The sequence below is a fragment of the Sus scrofa genome, chromosome 4 (assembly GCF_000003025.6).
Source record: "Sus scrofa isolate TJ Tabasco breed Duroc chromosome 4, Sscrofa11.1, whole genome shotgun sequence".
Taxonomy (NCBI): domain Eukaryota; kingdom Metazoa; phylum Chordata; class Mammalia; order Artiodactyla; family Suidae; genus Sus; species Sus scrofa.
The window spans coordinates 54,789,805-54,816,709 of NC_010446.5; the positions used below are offsets into that span (position 1 = coordinate 54,789,805).

The 26,905-nt window shown below is 38.1% G+C and overlaps 1 protein-coding gene across 2 annotated transcripts in view; it reads left to right on the forward strand.

Moving 5' to 3' along the window:
* SNX16 (sorting nexin 16) overlaps positions 11,559-26,905 on the forward strand; it is a 36,624-nt gene continuing 21,277 nt past the window's right edge. The window contains exons 1-4 of one of the 2 annotated variants that reach the window (XM_013988064.2): positions 11,595-11,775; positions 13,501-13,747; positions 13,835-13,980; positions 18,593-18,679. In XM_013988064.2, coding sequence (XP_013843518.1) covers positions 13,600-13,747; positions 13,835-13,980; positions 18,593-18,679 — 381 coding nt within the window. In that variant the 5' untranslated portion in view covers positions 11,595-11,775; positions 13,501-13,599. Of the gene's footprint in view, positions 11,776-13,500; positions 13,981-18,592; positions 18,680-26,905 lie in introns of both variants that reach the window. The other variant, XM_001926702.5, reaches the window with a different exon arrangement.

Genomic DNA, 26,905 nt, shown 5'->3' on the forward strand with positions numbered 1-26,905 from the left:
TAAAATAAAAAATCAGTCCATTACTATATTATGCAAAAGACCAAAAGAGCAATATTGACTTCTTTAAGGTCAAGGGGGTATGGAAAATTGTACACATTCATATATTCCTAATGTTTTGCCCTTAATACATTTGATTCTACCATGATGTTTTTCACTACCAGACCTTAGGAAATACTGTCCTGCCTGGAATGCCTCCCTTCCCCCACTTCCAATCCCCATTTCCCTCACCTGCCTAACTTTTAATAATCAGGTCTGAACTCAGATGTTATTTCCCCCAGAAAGTCATCACTGATTACCCACTCTGGAGTCTGGGTTAGCCCACCTCCTTTGTAGGAGCACCTCTACTTTACCCATTATAGTGCTTACTGTGATGTATTATAAATGCCTGTTTGGTCAGTCTCCTCCAAACTATACTGAAAATGCCATGAGGGCAATAACTAATTTTGTTTCTGTTTTAGTTTTTGTTTTTCTTTTTATGGCTGCACCTGCGGCACATGGAAGTTCCTGGGCTAGGCGTTGAGTGAGAGCTTCAGCTGTTGGCCTATACCACAGTCATGGCAACACCGGACCCGAGCTGCATCGGTGACCTATAAGGCAGCTTGTGGCAATTCTGGATTCTTAACCCAGTGAGTGAGGCATGGCACGAACCCGTATCCTCACAGACACTCTGTTGGGTTCTTAGCCCACGGAGCCACAACGGGAACTCTAATTCTGTTTTTATTACCACTGTCTCTCTTGGTTCAGAGTACGACAACCGTAAGTGTTTAATAAACATCTGCTGTTGGTGAAAAGAATAAATGAGATACATGTAAAGTGACCAGCACTGAACATGACACAATCTCCACCTCCAAGTAAAATTGCCTCTCTCTTCTTTATGCTGATCAGGCACCCTGTTGAAACATTCATCCTAGCATCACATTCATATCTATTGGTTTAAATGCCTATCTCTACTTATCTGCTAACTGAAGTCGATAAGCATAATGCATTTATTTTAAAATGGCCAGTACTTGGAATTACGCTTCCCACACACAAGGTGCTCAGGAAATGTGGGCTGACTGAATAAATGACTGGAGAGAGAAATATGGAAACAATTTCAACACAGCATGTAAAGGCCAAAATTTACACAAAGGACAAATAGGAGTACAGAGGAAAAAATGCCAATGAAGCTTGAGAAACTTATGAAAAAAACACATGAAGGATTTAAAATGTGAGCTTTATGAATAGAATCTTTCAAAGGAGAGAGAAGAAATAGCATGGACCAAGGAAAGGAGACATTTCACATTTATGACAAGTGAATCATCCAGTATCTGGACTAAAAAGACAGAAAGAAAAAATCAGGAATGAGGAGGTTAGAGTGTAGGCAGATGACAAAGTCCTCAGTGCCAGTTGCCACAGTAAAGAATTTTGCATTTGATTTCATAAGTGATTTGTAATAATTAAGCACTTTGAACAAGTGAATTATGATGCATGGAGAACTGTGTTCCAGACTCCTCACACTAGTCACAAAAGTGGAGAATAAATGTCTAATATTAAGGAAACTGATGTGGATATGATATCATTTATAGGTGGACTCTGAAAAAAAGGTTACAAATAAATTTATTTGCAGAATAAAAACAGACTCACAGACTTTTAAAAACTTACGGTTACCAAAGGGGACAGGTGAGGGGAGTGGACTGGGGGTTTAGAATGGGCATATGTATACTGAGGAATACAGAATGATTGGGCAATGCAGACTTGCTATATAGCACAGAGAACTCTGCCCCATATTCTGTGATAATCCATGTGGGAAAAGAATCAGAAAGAGAATGGATTGTGTACAACTGAATCATTTTGTGGTTCAGCAGAAATTATCATAACATTGTAAATCAACTATACTTCAATACAAATTTAAAAGTGGAAAAAAAATAAAATGAAGGAATCAAGAAATTTAAAAAAAAAAAAAAAAAGGATACTGATGTGGAACCAATTGTACTGTTCCAAGGCAATACATATGGGATATTCAAAGGAAGGTGTTTGTAGTGATAAATGAAGAGAAAATAATTTTGAAAAGTATTTTTAAAACAATTGTCAGAGATGGCTTCTGACAGGTAAGGAATGAAGAAATTGAAATCTCAGTCAATTCTTCAGTTTTCTGCTTTGGATGATCTGGGAGGTAGAAATACTGTCACCAAAAAAAGCAGAGAGGGGAGGGGACATCAAGGTAAAGAGCAGGAAGACACTGAGAATTAATGACATGAAAGTGCGATTGGGACATTCTAGAAGAAATGCTCAACCAGCTTTTGGAAAGAAGCCCAAGTGGTATGTTCCTTCCATTCTCTCCATTTATAGAAAAGGAAAAACTGGAGGTGGGGGGCTAACTTTACCATTTTTTCCAGCTGGACCATTGGCTGCCAGGCAAATGCTCCTCATCACTCAGCAGCCACAATGAAGCAGGTGCCTCTCCTGTGGATCACTAGAGAGGAAGATATATGTCCTCGATCTGTACTAGACTCCACCTAACCTGACTTTCCATAAACAAATACAAGTTCCAATGGAAGTATAAACTGATCCTTACTGAGAAGGAATTCTTGAAAACCATCCAATCTTCCTCCAAAAGCTGTCCATCTTTACCCATTAATTGGAACACCACCCAAGTTCTTCTGCCTCTCTTTTATTTAGGATTTACGTATAGCTCCATCATTGATCACCTTTCATTATGTCATTACCTCCCCATGCAAAGAACATTATTGATTGTTTTCCAGCATCCATGTTCCATCCCCCCTTCCTAACAGCATCCAGAATGTTATTCAGACATACACTCCTTCCCCATACAACTCATGATTTTGCATAAAGCTCATTCAAAGTTGGCTACCTCAGGACTGGTTGACTGAAACCAGCAAACATGTTCTATTCCCCTGGTCACTGTCACTGGTGCAGTGTTGAGCATCTGATTTAAACAGTCCAACCAGGATGAATCTCAGGAACTTGCCTGGAATCTTCAAATGGAAGTTCTTTTTCCCACATGAATTAACAGGGAAACATACCTATTTCATCACTACTGGCAGCTGTCCTACATCATGAGGCTTTTTAGCCTAACACCACAGGAAAGAGAACAGAACCATTAAGTCATCAGTTCACCCAAGCTTAAAATCCAAACTCCTTCTGGATTTGCGGGCAATTTTGTCAATAGATTTGCTTATTAATGTTTCAGCAAATATGACTCATATTTTATTTTACTTTATACCCAAAGTTACAGTAACTGATTCAGAGTCTGGTACTAAAACATGAAATAAGGGCGTGCCTGTCATGGCTCAGCAGGTTAAGAACCTGACTAGTATTCATGAGGATGCAGGTTTGATCCCTGGCTTCTCTCAGGGGGTTAAGGATCTGGCATTGCCATTAGCTATGGTGTAGGTCAAAGATGCAGCTTGGATCCTGTGTTGCTGTGGCTGTGGTATAGGCCAGCAGTGGCATCTCCAATTCAACCTCTAGCCTGGGAACTTCTCTATATATGCTGCAGGTGCAGCCCTGAAAAAGCAGAAAATAAAACGTGAAATGAGGATTTTCATTGTAGCTCAGCAGGTAAAGAATCCGACACAATGTCCATGAGAATGTGGGTTTGATCCCTGGCCTCGCTCAGTGGGTTAAGGATTCAGTGTTGCTGCAAGCTTCAGAGGAGGTCACAGATGCAGCTCAGATCTGGTGTTGCCATGGCTATGGCATAAGCCTCAGCTGTAGATCCAATTCGACCTCTAGTCCAGGAATTTCCATATGCTGCAGGTGTGGCCATAAAAAGAAAAAAAAGAAGTGAAGTTAGCTGAAAGAAGCTAAGTCCAGGGCATATCCAAGCTGAGGAGAGGGCCAACCTGATTATAAGGATGAAAAATTATTGGTTAAACTGTTAGCTGTTGTGATGGGAAAGTAATGGCATCTCTTCACAAACACTGAATTCTCCAGAAGGGCACACCATTCTCTCTCTTCAGGCCTCCTCACATATTACCTGGGTGATGCTCATGGCACATTTCCATAATTCTCTAAACTGGCAGTTGTAAGAAATTCTGGCTCCAGGAGTTTCCATCATGGCTCAGAGGAAATGAATCTGACTAGTAGTCATGAGGATGCAGCTTTGATCTCTGGCCTCACTCAGTGGGTTAAGGATCCAGTGTTGCCAAGAGCTGTGCTGTAGGTGGCAGACACAGCTCGGATCCCGCATTGCTGCGGCTGTGGTATAGGCCAATGGCTACAGCTCTGATTCAACCCCTAGCCTGGGAACCTCCATATGCCAGGGGTGCAGTGCTAAAAATAAAGAATATATGGCTCCAACAACCTGTGTACTACATCCTTAAGACATGGAGTACTCAGCAACTGGAATCCTCATCTTTGGGATTTAGTTGTCATAGGCAATAAATCTCATGTACCATCTAATTACATATCTTTATGTATACCTACATCTACACCTATACCCATATTTATACACATCATCTGTCTATATCTATGCAAATATATATATATACACATATCTATAACAACACATATGTCGATGTATATATGAGTCTGTACATCTAGGTGCATACATAACACTACATTGTTGTAACATCAGGGTAGTTATAGTAATTAAATGAGTTAATATATGTAGGTGCTCAATGAGTACTTGTTGATTGAATAAAAAGTGCCTGCAACATTTTATGTTCTCAGTACAGGCATTATTATTTGTATATATTGTAGTAAAGGCAGTAACAACAGGAAATCCCTAATTAAGCTTGCTTATCAATAAGGAAATCTATTATTTCAAGTCAGTTCAAGTCCAGAAGCAGAGCAGACTCTAGACACAGCAAAATCAAAGGCTCTATGATGCCATCAAGATGCTTACCCCCACTTTACTCTGGCTTCATCCCAAGTCTCTAGCAATTGTGAGAAGATGGCCAATGGTGGTCAAGACTCTGTGCTGCCTTGTTCGTAGCCAAAGGCAGAGAAGAAAGTATTCCCCCTCAAGCACAGGAATTAAATCCTTCCCCTTTCTTCGCTTTTCTCTTGACCCTTCTCTTCACCTGCCTATGTAGCAAGTAGCCCCAATGAGGATCTGTCCAATTTAAGAAAAAACAAAAACGTTACGATATTGACTAGCTCACAGGGCCTCTGGGAATCTTGGGGACGATGCAGCCAGGAAGAAAGCCTACAACCAAACTGTAAAATGAGTTTTATGAGGGTGTTGCTACCACTAAGCATTAGTCCCTATACTCAAGACAACCAACACAGCAGGCACAGGAAAGGATTCATCTGATTAGTAATACTGAGGCCATGTTCTCTAGCCAACTGCAATGGAGACTGAGAAACCAAGGATATGGCAATTTAGAATTTATAGTAGGAAGAGGGCTCTGACCTCTTACCAAGATTCAGATGGCTGGAATTCTCTAGACACAGAAAGACACTCAAATAGTTGGCATCCAAGAAGGTCCACTGCAGAACTGTAAGAGGAGCTTCTGCCAAGTCAGCCACCCACATGGTATGCTGCTCCCTGGGGAAAGGGGACTAAGTGAACAAACTCAAGGGCTTGCTTGCCAATCCTGGTAACACTTCGGGAGTCAAGCAAAAGTGAAAGGAAGTTCTCTATTTCAGTTGGCTGCAGACCGATGCTTAGTGGGTCTCCAGTTAAGTAGGGCAGGTAGCATTGTTGCACGATCTCCTCTTGCATCAGTGGTGTAAGTTTGACTCAGGTGACACTGAATGGCTGCATCCATGGTGTAAGAGTTTGACTCATTTCTGATTGAAAAGGCCAGTGTGGAGGTGTCAAGGCAAGCATGACTCGGCCAGTGGCAAAAGCAGCAATAACCCAAACAGACTGCCTGGAGCACAGAAGATATTTCTTGGTGAGTTTAGGGAAATGTAGAAAAGGAAAAATTTACAAAAGACTAGATTTCCTTAAAAGGAAGCAGGAAGCTGAAGTTACCAAGATTTGAATATTAATGTTAAAATCTAATGCCTCAGACATGAGGATCACATATGCAATAAGAGAAACATCTGGCATCTATCTTATTTCCTGGAATCAGAGTTCTTAGGAAAAGGGAAAGGGAGTACTTTTGCTAACTGGTTTCCTTCTTCCTCCTACAGAACATGTGAGGCAGCTTTCCTAGAATGCTCTGCCACCCTATATTAGCAAAGTCGTTTTCTTCTAGGCATTCAAATCTCAGCAATCAGACACATCCTCAGAGAGGTCTGATTTCATGCTCCAGTGGATAATTGCTAAATGTCCCCTTGTCCCAGACACTTTGATCATATTCTTCTCTTTTATTGTCTTCAAAGCATATAAACTTAGCTAAATTCTTAAAACTTACTCTTATATTTATTATCTGTCCCCACATAAACATTTACCGAATGCGGACCCCCTACGAAGAGTGGCTTTGCTCCTGTTATTACTGGTAAATTCCTGCAGGCTTAGAACAATAGCTGGAACATTTGGTAGGCAGGCAACAAATATTTGTTGAATGAATAGGAAGATCTGGCTCCTCAGAGTTGAGGCTATTTGATACCACATAAAACTTAAAACTACATGTGTATAAGTCTTTATTTCAATTCAAACAATTTTGTCTCTCATTATTAAACAGTATCTATAACAAATCCTCTACACTTTTTCTGCCTAAGATACTCCTCTTCCCAACTACACCCCTCGCTTCCCATCCAGACACATACTCCACCTGGTTAATTCCTTCCCAGTTCATCTGGTCCATCCAGTTCTTCAACAAGGTAGATGAAAGAAAGGAGACTTCAGAACGAATATCAGAGAGCATATCAAAATAACAATTGAGAAGCAGAGGACAGAAGAGGCACAGAAGAACATCTGTTTATCAAGACACATTATTTTAGGAGCCAAAACTACAATGCATAAACTATACTAGAGCCAGGTTAATAGTCAAAGAGAAAGATAAAGGAAATGAAATCATTTGGGCCAGTGCTACATGCACTGAGGAGCCCAGGAGCTCTAGGAACTAAGTCCAAAGACCATTTTCAATCAATGTCTTGCCAAGTGTGGCATTTTATGGGTCTAGGCTCTGCTCTCTGCAATGACAGGGAAGGTATGGTGGAGGAGAGTCTGAGCATGGGCATCAGAGACAGAGAGAACTGGGCTTGAGTCCCAACCTTTCCAAACGTAACTTCTCAGAGAATAACTTTTCATATATAAAGGACAAGTTATTTGGTGTCTTAGAGATTCAATCTGTAAAGGATCAATTATAATAATAGTACCTGACTCATGCGATTATTCTGAGGGTTAAATAAGTTAATGTACATAAAACCAATAGTGCAGTTTGTTCGCAGTTAACCACCATTCATTCATTCATTCTACAAATAGCTACATTATTATTAATTTCACCTATCTTTGTAAAGTAGTTGAGCTACCTGTTTGACTCAAGATAATAAAAATAGCTATTGTTTACTCTGCCAGGCACTGTACTAAGTACTTACCAAACAAGATTATTTTTTTTTTTTTACAACAGTCCTAGGAGGAAGAACTATTATTGTCAGATACCACAAATGAAACATAGTTGGAAGATGACAAGTAATCCAGGTGATTTAAGCCTGCCCTGAAGTGGTTGATACTTGACCAAGAAGATGAGTGAGAAACCTTGTATTAATGCATCGGAGACTTGTTACTTCCCACGCTATATTTTTTTTTTTCTCAGGAAACTTTCTTTTTTGGAAGAATCTTACATACTGGGATGTTGAAACCTGGCATTGGGGCCTCAAAAAACAAAATTCCTTCTCTACCTTATGCCAGGAGTTGCAGTATATCTCATATTTAATCAAGACAAAGACTTAAATGTACAATAGTACCTGATTCATTGGTCCGTTTAATTTCAATAGTTTAGCTTTTTTCGGTTTCATTTTATTTTTGCTCTGCCTAACGCCTTTTTTTAGATTTTAATCAGGCTGTAATGTTTGTTTGGTTATCTCCTTAAGGTTTCAAATGACACACATGAACTCATAAAACATTAGATCTTAGAAATCATCTATAACTAGGCCAGTTGTTTACAAATTACTCTGAACAGATGAAGGGATCTTTTCTCTTTAAGCAAAGTTGTTTCATTTTATTTGTTACATAGAGCAAGTTTCCCTTTAATGGGTCTTTGAAACCAAATTCCAGTTTGGCCTATATGTGCGTTTGTTTATATTAAACCACCAAGCTGAGCCAATAAGAAAATTTTAGTCACCCATTTTTATTCATTTATCCATTCAGTTTTGCCCCAACATATGCCAAAGATTCTACCAGTCAGCAGAGAAGAAAAAGACATAGTTTCCACCTTAAGGAGCACATATTCTACACAGAAGCAATCTAAGTGTCCACCAAGAGATGAATGGATGAAGAAGATGTGGTGCATATATACAGTGCCGGACTACTCAGCCATAAAAAAGAATTAAATAATGCCATTTGCAGCAACATAGAACTAGAGATTATCATACTAAGGAAAGTACGCCAGAAAGAAAAAGACAAATATCATGTGATATCACTTATATGAATATAAGTGGAATCTAAAACAGGACTCCAATGACCTGATCTACAAAGCAGAAATACATAGGGGACAAGACTTGTGGTTGGCAAGGGGGAGAAGAGCTGGAGAGGGGCAGATTGGGAGTTTGGGATTAGCAGATGCAAACTATTACATATAGAATGGACAAACAACAAGGTCCCACTGTATAGCACAGGAAAATGTATTTGACAGCCTACGATAAACTATAATAGAAAAGTATATATACATGTATATAAAAACTGAGTCACTGCTGTACAGCAGAAATTAACACAATACTGTAAATTCATTATACTTCAGTTAAAAGAAGAAGCACATGTTCTAACTAGGAAGGCAGTCATATAGGGATAACCACATCCTATGGGAGCAAGGCCACAGCAGAAGCTTGTAGAGTGGCCTGTGAGAACATGGTGGAGAGGTATTCAGACAAGTCTTTGGGGAGCAGATTACCTAGAACTGAGCTTCAAAAATGGGATGAGAAAAAGAGAATCTCAGGTAAAATCAACCAGATATACTAGCAAGAGAAAAAAAGTGAAAAGCTCAGAATAAGAAATAATTGATTGATATAGCTGGACTTTGTGATTCATTGCATGTGATAGGTACTCAATACATAGCTGGTCAATTAATTAACTAGTTAATTAATCTGGAGGAAATAGACTGTAAAGGAGAGAAAAGTCATTACATGAAGGGGTTCACGGGCCTACTCAAAGAATTTGGATCTTACTCTCTAAACCAGGAATTAAAAGCGCAAATGGGAGTTCTTGTCGTGGCGCAGTGGTTAACGAATCCGACTAGGAACCATGAGGTTGTGGGTTCGGTCCCTGCCCTTGCTCAGTGGGTTAACGATCCGGCGTTGCCGTGAGCTGTGGTGTAGGTTGCAGATGCGGCTCCGATCCTGCGTTTCGGATCCTGCGTTGCTGTGGCTCTGGTGTAGGCTGGTGGCTACAGCTCCGATTCGACCCCTAGCCTGGGAACTTCCATATGCCGCGGGAGTGGCCCAAGAAATAGCTAAAAAAAAAAAAAAAGCGCAAATGTCTAGAAGGATATTGCAGGAAAGGTGATTAAGTAAGATGGGCCAGGTATTTAAAAAAATAGTTATTATGGGGACTATACATGAAGTACCTGCCTTATTCAGGTTTCATATAAGGTGCCTTCACTCATGTACCAAATCCAGTGGCCTAATAGAGGCCGAGCTTACTTAATTCCATCTGAGGAAAAGGAATGTGTTACTTATGAGATTATATTTGAGATGGTTGAGAGATGAGTAGGAGCTCCTATCTGGTTCAATCCCCAGCCAGAGGCAATGGGTTAAGGATCCAGCATTGCTACAGCTGTGGCATAGGTTGCAGCTCTGGCTCTGATTCAATTCTGGGCCCAGAAACATCCTTATGCCACAGGGGGGTGCAGCTGAAAAAGAAAACAAACTAACTAAAAACCAAGCTCACTGACACAGAGAACAGATTAGCTTTGCCAGAGATGGGGGTTGTGTAAAATGAGCGAAAGTTGGTTATAAGCTACAAACTTCCAGTTATAAAATCAGTAAGTCATGGGTATGTAATGTACAGCACAGTGACTACATTTAATAAAACTGTATTACATATTTGAAAGTTGCTAGGAGAGTAAATCTTGAAAGTCCTCATCACATGAAAAAGAATTCAAATTATGTATGGTGACAGATGTTCACCAGACCTATTGTGATAATCATTTTACTGTGTATACGAATATGAATCATTATGTTGTACACTTGAAATTAATATGTTATATGTCAATTACATCCTTTAAAATATTTTTAAGAAAGGTTCAGTTCATTTTCTGAAAGTAAAATCTAGATATTCATCATATCAGATATTCCAAAAGATAAAGCATACATATAGGATGTATATCCTCTATGCTCCTTTCAATAATCTGTGGAGGAAGTTCTTCTTCGGCAATTTCAATGTTCTAGTCTAGATCTTTATCCTCCTGCCAACTAGAATATTCATATACCTTGACTTAAAAGTTTAATAAGCCTTGGCCTCCTTGATATTAGACTATCAGCTTTTCCACATCAAACGTATCTTTTGCTCCCACCTGCAGCCCTGACCGCGAGTGAGGGAAATATCCCAAGGCTCATTTTTCTTTTCTTTTCTTTCTATAATGTTATTCACTTACAGATCTCATGGATATAACTGCTATCTCAGGGCCAAGACAGCCAAGTTTATCCTGAAAACTACCTCATGTTTTAATCTACTGTTTCTATAGAATTCTCTTTTTATCTCTCGTTCACACTGGAAGAGAAAATTATCAGTCCAAAACCATTATTATGCTATAAACCAGATTATCTTCCTACGCTCATTTGGAAATTACAACTCTCAATTTTCCTCAGTCTTGGGAATATTCCAAAGCCTTAAAAATCATAAAATGATTTTTAAATCAAATCACTCAATTCTAATAATAAACAGGTTCGCAGGCTGATCTGAATTTTAATATTTGGCTATAAAAGACGAATTTCCTTATAATCTTCAGGTCTTTATATGTGCACGTCTAACAAATTCAAGACTACATTATTTGAGATAAAATTGCTCTCAAGATGATTTTAAAAAACAAACAAGCAAAGAGACCAGCACCACCACCCTGAAGAATTTCAGAAGTTCTCTGCCAACAAGGAGTTCCGAATTATGTAGGGAGAATAGGTTGTAAAGCAGCATTCTATCTTCCCACACCCAGGATCTACTGCCATCCATTAAAGCCCTGCTAATTCCAAGAAACAATGTGTAACCTAGTAGAACCAGCTCAAGCCGATGATGACTACAAGTCCCATGATGCAAAGTAGGAGCCGCGGCCAATGCTGGCCGTAATTCCTCCTGGGAGTTGTAGTCTTCTCCTCACCTATCGGGCAAATGACGTTTCTTAGCCTCCATTTCCCAAAAGTTAACTTATAAAATAAAGTTACAGAAAATATGGTAAAATTCTTACCACAAAACTACGTTCAACGTAGTTTCCAGAGAGGGCTGGTCCCACAACTCCGGTGCGCACCTCTGGAGGCGGGCACCCTTTGCCTGACGTCACTTCCTGGATAGGAGGCCAGGCCTAGCCCCGCCCTCCACCTCGCGGGGATCCTGGGCCCCGCAGCCAGGGCAGAGGCCGGCGAAGGCGGGGAGCAGCTGTTTTCTAGCAGGGGCGGTCACGTGAGGCGTCTCGGTGTTGTGGGTGGAGACGAAAAGCTGCAGTAAAGGGGGGGGTCGGATTTAACCGTCACTGGGAAGCGCGCCTGAGCTGGATCGCCAAGAGGGCTGAGGTAGGGACCGGGCGGCGGGCGCTGTCTTGGGCGCTCGTGCGGGTGACACCTGAGCCCCCGTGGCTGGAGGGCGGCGGGCTGGCTCCCCAGAAGGGAGGAGAGGCGCGGCAGGAGTCCCCAGGCCAACCTCAGGCCACCGCCGACTCCGCTGTGAATCTGGGAGGTGCTGATAGCACATCGCGAGGCGGAGGTGGGACTGTCTTGGGGGCCCCAAGTTGCTCCGAAGCAGTGGATCTCGCCATCCACCGAGCCCAAGACCCTTGGTCTGCTCAGACACCGACCAGACACTCCTGGGGTCGAGCTAAGCCCAGGTTTCTCCCTTTTGCTTTCACCAGCGACTTCTCTCGCCCATCGTGTTCCTCAGGCTCCAGCCACTTCACCTGTCCGAGGTTCTCCGGAGTAGGGCTGAGATGTTCTTCCTCAGAGCGTGTCGATGGCAGAGCAAAAGTGGGGACACTTGTAATGAGCCCAGTACCTTTTCATAACGTTTGGGTAGCGCTCACTTCCTTGCAAGGTCAGCACTGTGTTGGCCTGAGTAGTACGCCTAGCCCTGTGGCCTCAGGTGTTGGAGTGGCCAAGGGTAGGGCAACCCACCGCCGGTTAGGGGGTTGAGCTTGCAGACTTTACTTCTTTTGGGGGAGGCCCTCAGGCAGAACCGAGGAGTGGTGAATCAGCAGCTCAGGTTTCACGACTCTTTTTGATGGTGGGGAAGGTTACCCAGAGCCACGTGCTGGGTTGAAATTTTTTTTCAGCATCTCTCCGAGTTTGAGCAGCTTGTTTTCTACCTTTTTCACCAGTAGAGTTGCGTTGATATAGTTGAACAGGCGACCCGTTGTTATGTGCCTTTTCCCTGGTCTGTAGTTATTGCCATTTCTTGGTTTAGTATTTAACAGCTTAGTGGTAAACTTTTTTCCTTCGTATCGTTATGAATTATTTTGAGACAAGATAAACTCGTCCTTTTGACAACAGAGCTTACTAAGTATGACGATTTGCTAAGTACTTGCAGTTTACAGCATAGCAGAATCGGGAAACTATGTAGGAAATTTAAACTTGTCATCATTTAGTCTTGTTGGATATAAGTTTAATGTTCATTGCGGTTTATTTGGTGAACTTCATTTGACCAAGTTTTTTTTTTTTTTTTCCCAAATCCATTTGATCCTGGGTTTAATAAACTGTTTCTTTAAAGGCTGTTATTATTTACCTTTACAAGTTATTTAAGCTTCTGGTTCACTGTCATTGCTCTAGGAAATTTTTCAGTTTCACTAATTAAATCTGAAGGAAATATAAATTTTTCTCGCTTTCTTTACTTCCCTTTCTCCTTTCCTCCTTGTACTGCTGTCCCTTTACTGTACTGTCCCTTTAGTGACAGGACCGTAAGCAGAGAATAGAGCTTCAGAAACATCTTTATTATTTTTCCTCTTTCCAGCTCTTTTACATAGAAGAGATGAACATAGAGATCCAACGCAAAGAAAGTAGGGGGGGAGGGATAACATATAATATGAGGGTCAAGAAAAAGGGTGTGGAGTTCTGCTCTCTTTACCTTGCGAAGGAGAGTTCTTAGACAGGGTATTTGGGGATTAAAGGAAGACATCTGGGGTGTGTTTTCATTCCAAATAAAGTAATAAGAGTGTTACAAAATTAAAAGAAATGGGCATGAACATTTTGTTTTCTTCTGGATAATCCTCCAGATTAAAGACTAATCTTTCAATATGTTCTCATTTTTAGATAGTGTATTCCTAAGAAGAAAACAATGGATTGCATATTACTTGTTCTCTAATTGTTTGGATCAGAAAGGTACAGGTTTGTTGCTAAAGCCAAAAGAAGATGGCAACGCCTTATGTCCCAGTTCCTATGCCTATAGGGCACTCTGCTTCCAGTTTTGCAACCAACAGAAACCAAAGAAGTTCTTCTTTTGGAAGTGTCTCAACAAGCTCAAACTCTTCCAAAGGCCAATTAGAAGACTCAAATATGGGTAATTCGAAACAGACAAGTGTACCTGATCAAATGGATAGTACTTCATCTGTCTGTAGCAGTCCCCTCATTAGGACTAAATTTACAGGTGCAGATTCTTCCATTGAGTATTCTGCTAGACCAAGAGAAAGAGAAAGTGAAGAGCAAAATCCTGAAACAGTGAATTGGGAAGATAGACCTTCTACACCTACTATCCTGGGTTACGAGGTGATGGAAGAAAGAGCTAAGTTTACTGTGAGTATTGACTGTACATCAGTAGAAGATGGAAGATTGATTAACCTGAGTTCTAAACTTGTTAGCTGATACTTTAATTTCTTGAACTTAAAGTTCAAACAGTTTTTACCCTTTAAATTGTCCTACTGTAGTGAATTTTTGCTTAAATAAATTTTCATGAACCAGACACAGCTATGAAATTAGCACACATATCAAGAGCAGAACATTATGACATTCTAAAAGGCTCCCCCCCCATGCTGTCAATCATTACTCATACTCCTGATAGCCTACTTAATTTTGCCTATTTCTGTACTTTACATAAGTGGAATTACTGAGTATATACTCTTGAGTATGGTCTCTTTGGCCTTACGTTTGTAAGATTCATCCTTGGTTCTGGATATAATTGTAAGCAGCTCATTTTTAATACTGGTGTTATTCCTTTATGTGAATATACTACAATTTATTTACCTAGTCCACTATTGATGAACACTTGGGTAATTTCCAGTTTGGGACTCTTACAAATACTACTGTTATGAACCTTTTGGTACTTGTCACTCAGTAAACACATATTCTCATTTCTGTTTGATAGCCGCTTAGGAGTAAAATTACTGGATCATCTGCCCAGCTTTAAAAGATACTGATGAGCAGTGTGCCAGAGTAGCTGTACTAATATATACTCCTTTAAGCAGTGTGTATGAGAGTTAGTCCACACCCTCCCAATATGTGGTATTTTCTGTCTTTTTCATTTTAGCTATTCTACTGCATAGGATAATATCACATTGTGGTTTTAATTTGCATGTAAAGCCTTATTTTATTTTTTTTTTTTTGGCCATTTGGATATGTTCTTTTCTGAAGTATCTGTTTAAAACCTTTGTTCACTTTTCTTTTAGGAAGTCGTACCACTTTGATTTGTAGTTTTCTACGCATTTTGGGCGTAAGCCCTCTTCTGAGAATATGTATTATGACTATGTTCATAATATGTCTCTTGCTCTGGTTTGCCTTTTCACTTCCTTAATGATGCATTTATAATCAAGAAATCTTAGCTTTTTTTGTTTGTTTTTTTTTGTCTTTTCTATGGCTGCAACATGGCATATGGAAATTCCCAGGGGTTTAATCAGAGCTGTAGCCGCCGGCCTACACCACAGCTACCACAGCAGCGTGGGATCTGAGCTGTGTCTGAGACCTACACCACAGCTCACAGCAACGCTGAATCCTTAACCCACTGAGCAATGCCAGGAATCGAACCTGCAACCTCATGATTCCTAGTCAGATTTGTTAACCATTGAGCCATGACGGGAACTCCAGGAGATCTTAGTTTTAATATAGTCTAACTTATTAAATTTTTCTTTTGCAGTTAGCACTTTTTAAAATCTTCCTACTCCCAAGTTATGAATATGCTGTCCTAGGTTTTCTTCTAAAAGCTTTATGGTTGGACCTTTCACAGTTAGATCTGGAATTAATTTTTGTCCATGGTGTGAAGTAAGGGTCAAGGCACAATTTTTTTCTTCATATGGAATCAAGTAATTAGGGTTTTATTGAAAGGACATCTCTTTTTTTCTCTGCATCTGCCCCGTTGCCTATATCATAAATCACATGACCGTAAATGTATAAGTCTGATTCTGTGTTCCATTTTTCCCTCCTTTACCAATTCCACAGTCTTAAGTACTGAAGCCTAACCATGGTCTTGATGTTTGGTAGCTTAAATACTTAGCTTTCTGTTCCTCTTCATGAGTGTCTTGGCCCTTCGCCTTGGAATTGTATTGATTCTATAGACTAATCTAGGAAGAACTGACAACTTTATAGTACTGAGTTTTCTATTCTGTGTACCTAATCTGTTTACTTAAATCTTTAACTTCTTTTAATAATATTTTATAGTTTCCAGGGCAGAGACCTTATATCTTTTGGAGAAATAAATCTCTTGATATCTTAATGTTTTCTATTTGTTCATTGCTAGTTTATATATTTTGGTCTCTTATGATATTATATATTTATGTAGCCAGTGACCTTGCTAAAGTCACTTATAAGTTGAAATAGTTTATTCTTTCTCTTGGATTTTCTTAAAGTAATGATTTCATGTTTATTTCAACATTTCATGCTATAAATTTATGTTAGTATGGAAGGACCACCAGGAAAAAAAATTTTAAATAATTGATGAAGATACAATCTTCAGATTAAAATAATGAAGACTTGATGATGTGATGGGAAATCTGCAGAGACTTGACTTTTTTGCAAGTGATTTTTGGAAATTATAATAAATTGGTGGCTCGTGTCCTTACATTGACCTACCTTCTGTATGAAGAAATGAGCATTCATGGAGGTGACGTGGGAAAAATTTATAGGCAAATTTAAGTCAGTGGTATATAAATAGGAACTTTTTCAAGACAATGCAGAGGAAGAAATCAATGACAAATATGAAATTAGTCCTAATCATTTACTTATTAATTTAACACTTTTGGAGTACCTATTATGTGCCAGGTCCTAATACTGATATAGCTACACAACTGAATGAATGAACGATGGATGATAGGTAATTTTTTTTTCAACTGCCTGTATGTCACATGGTGACAAGTGCTATAGAGAAGAATAAAAGAGGGAAAGGAAATACCATTTCTCGAAACTGGAATTGCAGTTTAAATACTATTGTGAGTTATGGCCTCAAAGAAAAGATGTTAACAACTAAGAATGAGCCATGAGAATATCTGAGAAAAAAAAGAGAAGGCTTTCCAGACAGCGGCACAACTGCCAAGACCCTTGTAGCTGACAGCAGAATAAGCAATGAGGAGAGATGTAGGAACTGAGGTAACAGGTAAAGACAAGGGCTCATTTTTTAAAACAGGAAAATAAGATTAATATGTATTATGTGTAGATAAACCTAATTATCATGTGAAGTCAACTTTTTTCATGAATCAGTTACTCAGAGTCAAAAGTTTTGAAGCCCTTTTATCCCTTTTGTCTGAATTAGTAACTCCTAAAAAGAATGTTTCCTTTGTATCCCCTTTGTGACTGTTTTACATCAAGACTTTCTGGAGACTTTAAAGGGTATCCAGATAATCTTCTTCTTCCTCACCTTTTATATATTAACACAGATAAATTACTTAGGTTTTACTTCAAAACTCATGGATTCATCCTTAACCCTTGCCAGTTCTCTTCCTTCAAAGCTGAAAGAGAAGTCTATAATTTAGAGATGATCTACAGTCCCTAAATAATGAATTGTCTCTAGATCATCCAATAGCATCATAATGTGAAATATAATTTCAAATTCCTGGTAGCCATGTTATAAAAAAAAGAAACTGGTTAAATTATATGTAGTAATGTATTTTGTTAAACCTAATATATTTAAAATATGACCAACATATAGCCAATATATAATCACTTTACTGAAGTATTTTTACACCTTTTTCACACAAAGTCCTGTGTATATTATACTCATAGTACATACCAGTTTGGACTCACATTTCCAGGGCTCTATAGGCAATTCTGCCTAAAGTGTGTAGCTCTAGAGCTACAATATTGCATAGCAGACTTCAAGAGGAAAAAAAAAAAAGTACTCTTTTTAAAAGAGTTTCATTCATTCAGTAGATAGTTATTGAGTACTTCTTATGTGTCATGTTCAAAATACTGTACCAAAAACTACTGGGGGATGTTTCTCTAAAATTTTGTTATAAGTAGTACTTTCTCATAATAAATTCTATAATTATGCTTTTGAAAAATAGAATCTAGTTTTTCTTACATGCTTTTTAAAATATTGACTTGCTTCAACCAGGTTTTTCTATTCAATAGATAATTGTACATAATTATAGAAATGTAAGCTTTTATATAAGTAAATTTTCATATATGAGTAGTAAAACATCATCTAATTTATTTGAAAACTTTGCTTGGCAGTTACTGAGTTTAAAAATTAAATTGACTCTGTAAGACAAGAATGGCTGTTTTTCATAGTTTCTTCAAACATGATTGGTTCTTTTATTTCTTTTTTTTTTCAGCCAACCCACCGCATATGGAAATTCCCAGGCCTGAACTGCATCCTATACCAGGGGATCAAACTAGCACCTCTACAGAGACAAGCCAGATCATTTCCACAGTGGAAACCCCATTTTATTAATTTTAAAATATGTTAGCATAAAATGTATTTTGGAGGCTGATGAGTTTATTTATTATTAGTATGTACCAAAAAAGCATTTTAGGGAGTTCCTGTTGTAATGCAGTGGAAACAATCCAGCTAATATCCATGAGGATGCCGGTTTGATCTGTGGCCTCGCTTGGTGGGTAGGGGATCCAGCATTGCTGTGAGCTGCAGTGTGGATTGCAGACGTGGCTCAGATCTCGCATTGCTGTGGCTGTGCTGCAGACTGGCATTTGTAGCTCCGATTTGACGCCTAGCCTGGGAACTCCCATACAGATGTGGCCCTAAAAAGCAAAAAAATATCTCAAATTTGTCAGTCATGTTTCTTAAGAAAAAAAATCTTTTGGTGCCCTACATTGATTATTTATACATTAATTTCTGATATTTTATATAATTGTTATGATCTGGATTGTCAAGTAAACGTTTTCAAATTATTTGATTTGAATTTTTAAATATTTTTACATAAATATATTTTTATAAACTCCTCTGTCTCTCATTTTCTCTGCATAGGTATATAAAATACTAGTAAAGAAGACCCCAGAAGAAAGTTGGGTGGTTTTTAGACGGTACACTGACTTCTCTAGGCTTAATGATAAAGTAAGTACTTTAGTAAATCTAATACTGACTTTTCAATTTGGAATTATTATCTGTTTCTGATAGTTCTGCTGTTATATTTGTTTTTTTTTTTTCTCCTAACTAAAATTTTTTCTATTTTCTAAGAAAATTGATTGTTTCATTTAACTTTTAATAACCCATAGTCCCATCTCTACACATAACTTTCTCTTTTTGGAACCAAAAACATTTTTAATGTAAAAACATGAAAAGTTTGAAATTGGTTACAAATATAAGTGATTATTTATATAATCTTGGAAGTTTGAAAAGATGTATGTGTATAATAAGACCCCCAGATCGTATGACTGCAGAAAAATGAACAAAAAAATTAGCATATTGTATTAGTTTTCTGTTTCTATATAAGAAATTATCACAAACTGTGTGGCTTAAAACACATCTGTTTATCGTCTAGAGATTTGGAGTGCTCAGCAAAGTTTGCTGCTTAGGGTCAAACAAGGTCAAAATCAAGCTGTTGGCTAGACTGGCCTTTTATCTGGAGACACCGAGAAAGAATAAGCTTCCAGTCTCATTCAGGTGTTGGCAGAGTTCGGTTTCTGGGTTGTGAGACCAGGGTCCCTGTTTCCTTGTTGGTTGTTAGCCAGAAGTTGTTCTTGGCTCATAGAGACAGCTCTCCAGCCCTTGCACATGACCCTCCATCTTCAAAGTCAGCAAGAATAGATCAAGCCCTTCTCATGCTCTGAATGTCTCTGACTTTCTCTTCTGTCACCAGCTAGGAAGAAAGCTCTACCTTTATAGGGCTCGTGTGATAAGATTAGGCTCACCTAGATAATCTTCCTATCTTAAGGCCAACTGAATAGTACCCTAATTGCATCTACAAAATCCTTTTTGCTGTGTGTAACATAACAAAATCACAGAGGCAACACCAAGGGCAAAGGTCACAGGGCCACCTAGAATTCTTCCCACTGCACATGTGAGACAGATGAAGGATAACAACAAAGTAGATTAAGAACTCTTAAAAATAAGGTTTTTTTTTATAAACCCAAAAGTAGAAAATTCAGCAAATAGTATGAACAAAGTAAACCACAGAAGAAATATAAATGCCCAGTAAATTTGGAAAACATTTAATATCACAAATACACCAAGAAAAAAAAATTAAGAAACTGTTTTTTACCTGTCAAACTGAATTTCCATTGTTGGAAATAATGAGTCTTCCTAGACAACACCCTAAAGCTATATATAATTTTGACACTATAATCACATTTCTGGGATTTATCCTATATAAGAAATTTTGGATATGGTCTGGATTTAGCCCTAAAGGTACTTACGCTTTTTTATTTATTATTTTCTTTGTTCATGTTTTCTTTCGTTTTTAATAGTTAAAAATGAGAACCAACCTAAATTTCCAACAATAGGGAATTGATTAAGAATTGCAGTAAGGGAGTTCCCGTTGTGGTGCAGTGGAAACAATCTGAGTAGGAACCATGAGGTTGTGGGTTCAATCCCTGGCCTTAGTGTGAGCTATGGTGTAGGTCACAGATGCAGCTCAGATCCCGAGTTGCTATGGCTGTGGTGTAAGCCGGCAGCTACAGCTCTGATTCCACCCCTAGCCTGGGAACTTCCATATGCCTCGGATGCGGCCCTAAAAAGCAAAAAAAAAAGAATTGCAGTAAGAATTCAGTAGACAAACAGTAGCTGAGGTAGGTGTTCACAGAGCTGGAGGGAAATCAGGTGGGGTAGGTGAGGGTGTTTGGTATTTAAGAAACCGAAAGAAAAACATCTTTTCAAAAGAAGCAAGTGGTTTATGATGCTTCTGAGAGGCCAAATAAAATGACCTTGGACCAAAAATTCCTTCCTAATTTTGACAGATGTTTAGTAGAAGAAATTTTACTGGTGCTATTCTCTTCTATCTGCCACCTTCCCCACTCTTCTTAGTGGTCTACTCAAAACTTCTCAAGTTGATACGTGCTTCAAATGTTTGGTAGTGGGAAATTCCATTTATGTGACTTTGCATCTGCCTGAGTCCCAAAAAGTTTCTGCCATTTCAGAAATCTCAGTTTGAATGAAAAGGTAAAAGATAAAGTGCTCAGCTTAATCAAAGTGTTGTTAAAATGACTTTTTGCAGTGTGTGAAAATACTTAAAGTATTATTTCTAATATATTACTGCTATTATATATAAATTTTATTTACTCTTCCTAAGTTCTTATTACATTGACAATTTAAAAAACTATAATTCTTTACTTCTGTTCATTTTTTAAATGATTAAACAAACGAGAAGACCAAAGTAATTCATGAAGTTACTAGATAGTAAGTGGAATTCTTAGCTTTCTTATGAAATTGTTATTCATTTCAAGTTTCAATTTTTTATGATTTCTTATTTTTCTTTTTAAGACTCATCTATTATTTAGTGTTTACTTCCCTTTATCCCTCCAGATTCACCTTTATTGCCAAAATATTTCTTATCCTCGGCAAGCTGAAGATATAAAAATAAAGATTAAAAAAATAAAAGCTGAAGGTAAAAAAAAAAAGATTAACAAAAGCTTAAGCTTTTGAAGAAAGTTGTTAGTAGTTTAATTTAAATCTAGTAAATATCTCCTTCATACTTTAAGTTGGGCACTTAAAATTAATGTGTCTGTGTCAGTCTTCTAGGTACCAGAGCTCTACCCATCACCCGATTTTACTGGCAAGAATCAAAAATGTGTGTCAAACACCAGCAGCCACAGTTTAAATGGTAGTTATTGTTTTTATAATTGTTAAAAAATAAAGTAAAATCGTAGGATCTTTCATTTTATAAAACTAATCATGAATTATTTGTGAAACAACTAGTTTGAGTTCAGCGCTGTGCCAGGAATTCAGTACTGAATAGAAACTATGCAGCTCTGATTCTAATTTTGAGGAGCTTAAATTTTCCACTTATCTGTAGTAGCAGGGGAAAAAAATAGTTAACAATATGAAAATTACTTAACAATAACACTCTTTAGAAAGAGGAAATTTTCTATAGGACGCTATTTTTTTTTTCTTTTCTTTTTTTTTAATTCTCCTGGCTTATAATCTGGCTTCAGCTTCTCTAGAAGTTTATAAGATCCTCTTGTGAGAAAGAGGGCAAAATTATGAGCAAGATCTGGTACACATAGGACTTTTTAGAGTTGAGACATCTGGCAGCCTTGTAGGGCACGCTGGCAATAAATAGTTTGCAGAAATATGGCAATGAAAAGTGGGGTTTTCTCTATATTCTGCTTAAAAGCTCACTGTTGTCTATTTACAACTTGCAAGAGTAGATTGAAGCTGTGAGGTAAAAAATGATTATTCTTAGTTGGTTCCAGGCAGCAAAGCATAGGGAGGGAGCAGAACCATTATCAGCTCACCATCCTCATAATGGACGGTGAAAATCTGGGCTAATCCTCCCATTAAAAAAAATTCAGCGGTAATCCTCAACATGTCTATCTCTTGGGTCACGCTGTCCTGTACTGTGCGGAACTGATTGACAGCATGTAGTTCATAAGTAGCATCCTTAGATTGCCTTTCACTGTCTTTCTGAGAATTTTTTCACTTTTCTCCTTTGTTAGATCTTTTTTCCTTTATCTCATATCTTCTTTCTGGAATTACTCTTTCCTCATAGTAGAATTAATTCCCCAGTAATTTCTTGGTGAAAATTACATAAATAGTAATGTCTATTAGACCACACCGTCTAAAAATATTCTCATTCTGTCTTCAGACTTGCTTGAAATTTGGGCTGGGTATGTAGAATTCTAGGTTGGAAATAATCTTTTTCAGAATTTTGAAGACATTAAACTATTGTCATCTTGCTTTTAGTGTTGAGTGCCACTACTGAGAAGTCCAAAGCTCTCCTTGCTCCTGATCATTTATGTTACCTGTTTTTGTCATCTTTGGAAGTCTGTTGAATCTTCTTTGTAATTAATCTGAAATTTCACAATGCCTTTTTGTACATTTCTTTTCTTCTGCTATCTTGGACACGCTGAGCAACTCATGTCCTTTCGTTCAGAGAAATGTTTGCTTTTTTGTTTTTTTTGATTGGCATATAGTTGACTTACAATGTTGTATTAGTTTCAGGTATATAGCAAAGTGAATACATATACATATATCCATTCTCTTTTCCCATATAGGTTATTATAGACTATTGTGTAGATTTCCCTATGCTATCCAGGACTTCCTTGTTAATTATCTGTTTTATATACAGTAGTGTGTATATGTTATTCCCATTCTCCTAATTTATCCCTCCCCCACCCCCGCCCCCAGCCACGGTTTCCTCTGTGGTAACCATGGCTTTTATTTTGAAATGTGAGTTTGTATCTGTTTTATAAATAAGTTGTTTTGTGTCATTTTCATTAGATTCCACATATAAATGATATATGAAATTTGTCTTTCCCTGACTTACTTCACTTAGTACAATAATTTCTGTGTCCATCCATGTTGCAGAGAAATGTTTTTCAATTGCTTGATTAATGAATTCTTCCCTCCTACATTCTCAGTTCTCCCTTTCTAATTCCTTATATTTTTCTCCCTTTTTCATTCTCTTTTTCTTTTTTGCTATTTTGGAGATTTTCTTCCTTCTAAGAGTATCTTTTTATTCTCTGAATATCCCTTTTTGTCATTTCATTCTTATTTCTTGAATGTAATATCTTAATTCATTGAGTCTATTACTGATTGTTTTTATTTTTATTTTCTGGTTTTTTTTCTCCTTGTGTTGTCTGTGTTACTTTTTTCTGTTTGTCTTTGTCTTCCATGATAAGTAATGATGTATAGTAATGGTTATCTCATCATGTTTGAAAGTTGGGTACTAAAAGCAGATTGGAATCTCTTACTCCATGGGTGAGGCTGATTTGGCTTTAAAATTCACTGTAGGAGTTCTTGTCGTGGCACAGTGGAAACAAATCCGACTAGGAACCATGAGGTTGCAGGTTCGATCCCTGGCCTCGCTCAATGGGTTAAGGATCTGGCGTTGCCGTGAGCTGTGGTGTAGGTCACAGATACAGCTTGGATCCAGCGTTGCTGTGGCTGTGGTGTAGGCTGGCAGCTGTAGCTCCAGTTGGACCCCTAGCCAGGGAACCTCCAGGTGCCACGGGTGTGGCCCTAAAAAGCAAAATAAATAAGTAAAAATTAAAAATTGTTGCAATTCTCACTTAAAATAAAAAATTAAAATAAAATTCACTGTAGAATGTCGAAGGTGGGCCATTGGAAAACTTCTGAGATCGGGATCTTTAGGTCATTTTTCATGGGTTGATCAAACTCTAGACAAGTGTTTTCCAGTCTCTTGCCTTCTGCTGCCAGTTCATGAGCAATTTGAGGTCTCTGTCCATAATAAATTTGGTGTGGATTTCCCTACACTTTGGGTTTTCTTAGCTCTCCTAAGTCAATTGCTGCTCTCCCCTCTACTTGTTAGTTTGCAGTATATTGTGTTTTTTTTTTTTCTCTTTACTGTAGTTTTAGTGGAGTTGCAGAAAAATAGAATTAGATGAGTGTGCTGAGTTTTCCATCTTAATTCCCAGAACATGTGCATTACTTTTTTAAAGGCTTGTTTATAGAAACAGTAAATGCCCATTATGATATTTTCCTAGAAAATCTACTAATGTTATAATTTGGTGAAATATAAAAACTAGCATTTATTAAAGTTATTTCAAGCTAATGTATAACTCCAAGTTGTTCTTTACTCAAAATAAAGTTATTAAAAAGCACCTGTAATATAAAGGCTTTGGAAACAATTGTGGAACAACTCTCTCTTTTCTGAGGATTATTTTTTAAAGGAAAAAAATTCTAACCATGCATGTAGATATATGTGACATTTAAATTTTAAAGCTTCAAATTAACAAAAAGACTATTTCCTCTTCATGGCTTTTACTATTTTCATTGCCAACATATTAAACAACAAAACTCCAAGGTCAAAACTGTCTAGCTAACATGAATCAAATCAGGGTTTTCAGTATAGAAATAGAGACAGAATGTTGTATTTTATATTTTTACTTAACACTTTACCCTGTGAATTTTTCCTAGTCTTTTTTCTTACCTTGTGATATTTTTTCTTATATTTAAGTATAGAAATGTGAAAATCTTTGGTTTCATTTATTCATTTATTGAACATAGATGTTGACTGCTGGTAGTGTAGCAGGCATTATGCTAGACATTGAAGATGCAGCTCCAAATAAGACAAAATCATTGCAGTGTTGTAAAATGGTCCTCAGTCTTAGCTGTACCTTGGACTTCCCTGGAAAGCTTTTTAAAATTATAGTGTCTCAGCTATTCCCCAACTGATTAAATCCGAGTATGTCTGAAGTGGGACACAGTCATTAATATAAGATACTCATTAATTATCCCCAGAAAAGAAGGGCTTGTTCCACAGTTGAGCCCTCACAAAGTTTGGTAAGAGAGTCCAAAATTTAATAAGCATTATTTATATCATGATAAATGTTATTTAAAAAATAATGATTTGGGAATGTGTGGCAGGTTGTCTTTTCTAAAAATGCCCACAGCAAGGAGCTCCCATTGTGGCTCAGCAGTTAACAAAACTGAACCTGACTAGCATCCATGAGGACACAGGTTCGATCCCTGGCCTCGCTCAGTGGGTTAAGGATCTGGTGTTGCCATGAGTTGTGGTGTAGGTCTCAGACACAGTTCGGATACCTCGTTGCTGTGGCTCTGGCGTAGGGGGGCGGCTACAGCTAAGATTGTATCCCTAACCTGGGAACCTCCATATGCTGCGGGGTGGCCCTAACCAAAAAAAAAAAAAAAAAAAAAAAAATGCCCACAGCAGTATTCTCAATACAATATGCTCTTCCAGAATCTTGCCACTGACCATGAAGAGGTAGACTATTTCCCATCCCCCTTGAAGCTTGGGTGAGCTTGTGACTAACCAGTAGAGAACAGTGGAACTGATGCTATGTGATGAGGCTAGATCATAAGATGTACACAGCTTCATCCTAACTATATTGGATTCTCCCCTTTAAAATCCAGCCTCTATGCTATGAGAAAGTCCAGGATAGATGGAAAAGCCATGTTAGGCTTGTGGCTGACAGCTCCAACTAAGGTCTCAGTCAACAACCAGCCTCATCCACTATAAGTAAGTAGGAGTGAACTTCAGGTAATCCCAGCTCCCAACTTAAGTCTTCCAGCTGAGGTTCTAATTCATTATGGAACAGAAATAATCCATCCTCGCCATGCCCTGTATGAATTACCAGCACACAGAGTCCATGACCTAATAAATGGTTATTTTATACCACTGAGTTTTGAGGTAACTTGTTACCCAGTTATAGTCACTTGGTCGGAGTGTATAAAGGGAAATCTAACCTAGCTTAGGAGGTGGAAAAGTCTTCCCTAAGAAAGTAAAATTTAAGCTAAATATTCAAAATGGATCATAAGCCAAAATGTGAAAGCTAAAATTATAAACACCCAAGAAAAAGAAAAAAACAGAAAAAAATTTTTGTACCCTTGGAGTGAGCAAAGATTTCTTAAATATTATCTAAAAAAAATATATCATAAAAGAAAAAAAAAGAATTAGATTAAGACTGTTAACATGAAAAGTCAGACCACAGTCTGAGAATGTATTTGTCATACATTTACTTGACAAAAGCCTTTTATCTAGAATATATAAAGAACTCTGGCAATTAATAAAAAGACAACGTAATTTTTTTTTTTTTTTTTTTTTTTTTTTTTTGTCTTTTTGCCATTTCTTGGGCGGCTTCCACGGCATATGGAGGTTCCCAGGCTAGGGGTCTAATCGGAGCTATAGCTTCCGGCCTACACCAGAGCCACAGCAATGCGGGATCCAAGCCGCGTCTGCAACCTACACCACAGCTCACGGCAACGCCGGATCGTTAACCCACTGAGCAAGGGCAGGGATCGCACCCGCAACCTCATGGTTCCTAGTCGGATTCGTTAACCACTGCGCCACAACGGGAACTCCACAACGTAATTTTTTTAAGCAGAGGGTTTGGAAGACTTGAATGGATAATTCACCAAAGAAGATATGCAGATCCAAGCACAGGAGAAGGTTCTAATACCATTTGTCAACAGAGAAATGCAGATTAAGGCAATTAAAGCCGCAGTGAAATACTGCTACACACCCAGTGGAATGGCTAACATTGAAAAGATGGGCAATGTCAAGTGTTAGCAAGGATGTGGAACAACTGTACTCCTATGCATACACAACTGGTAGAAATCAAGAAGTAAATCAATCAAGGTGTAAAAAGCTTAGCTGAATTTTAATTCTTTTATTGTAAGCTTGTTTTGTGAATAGTTTTA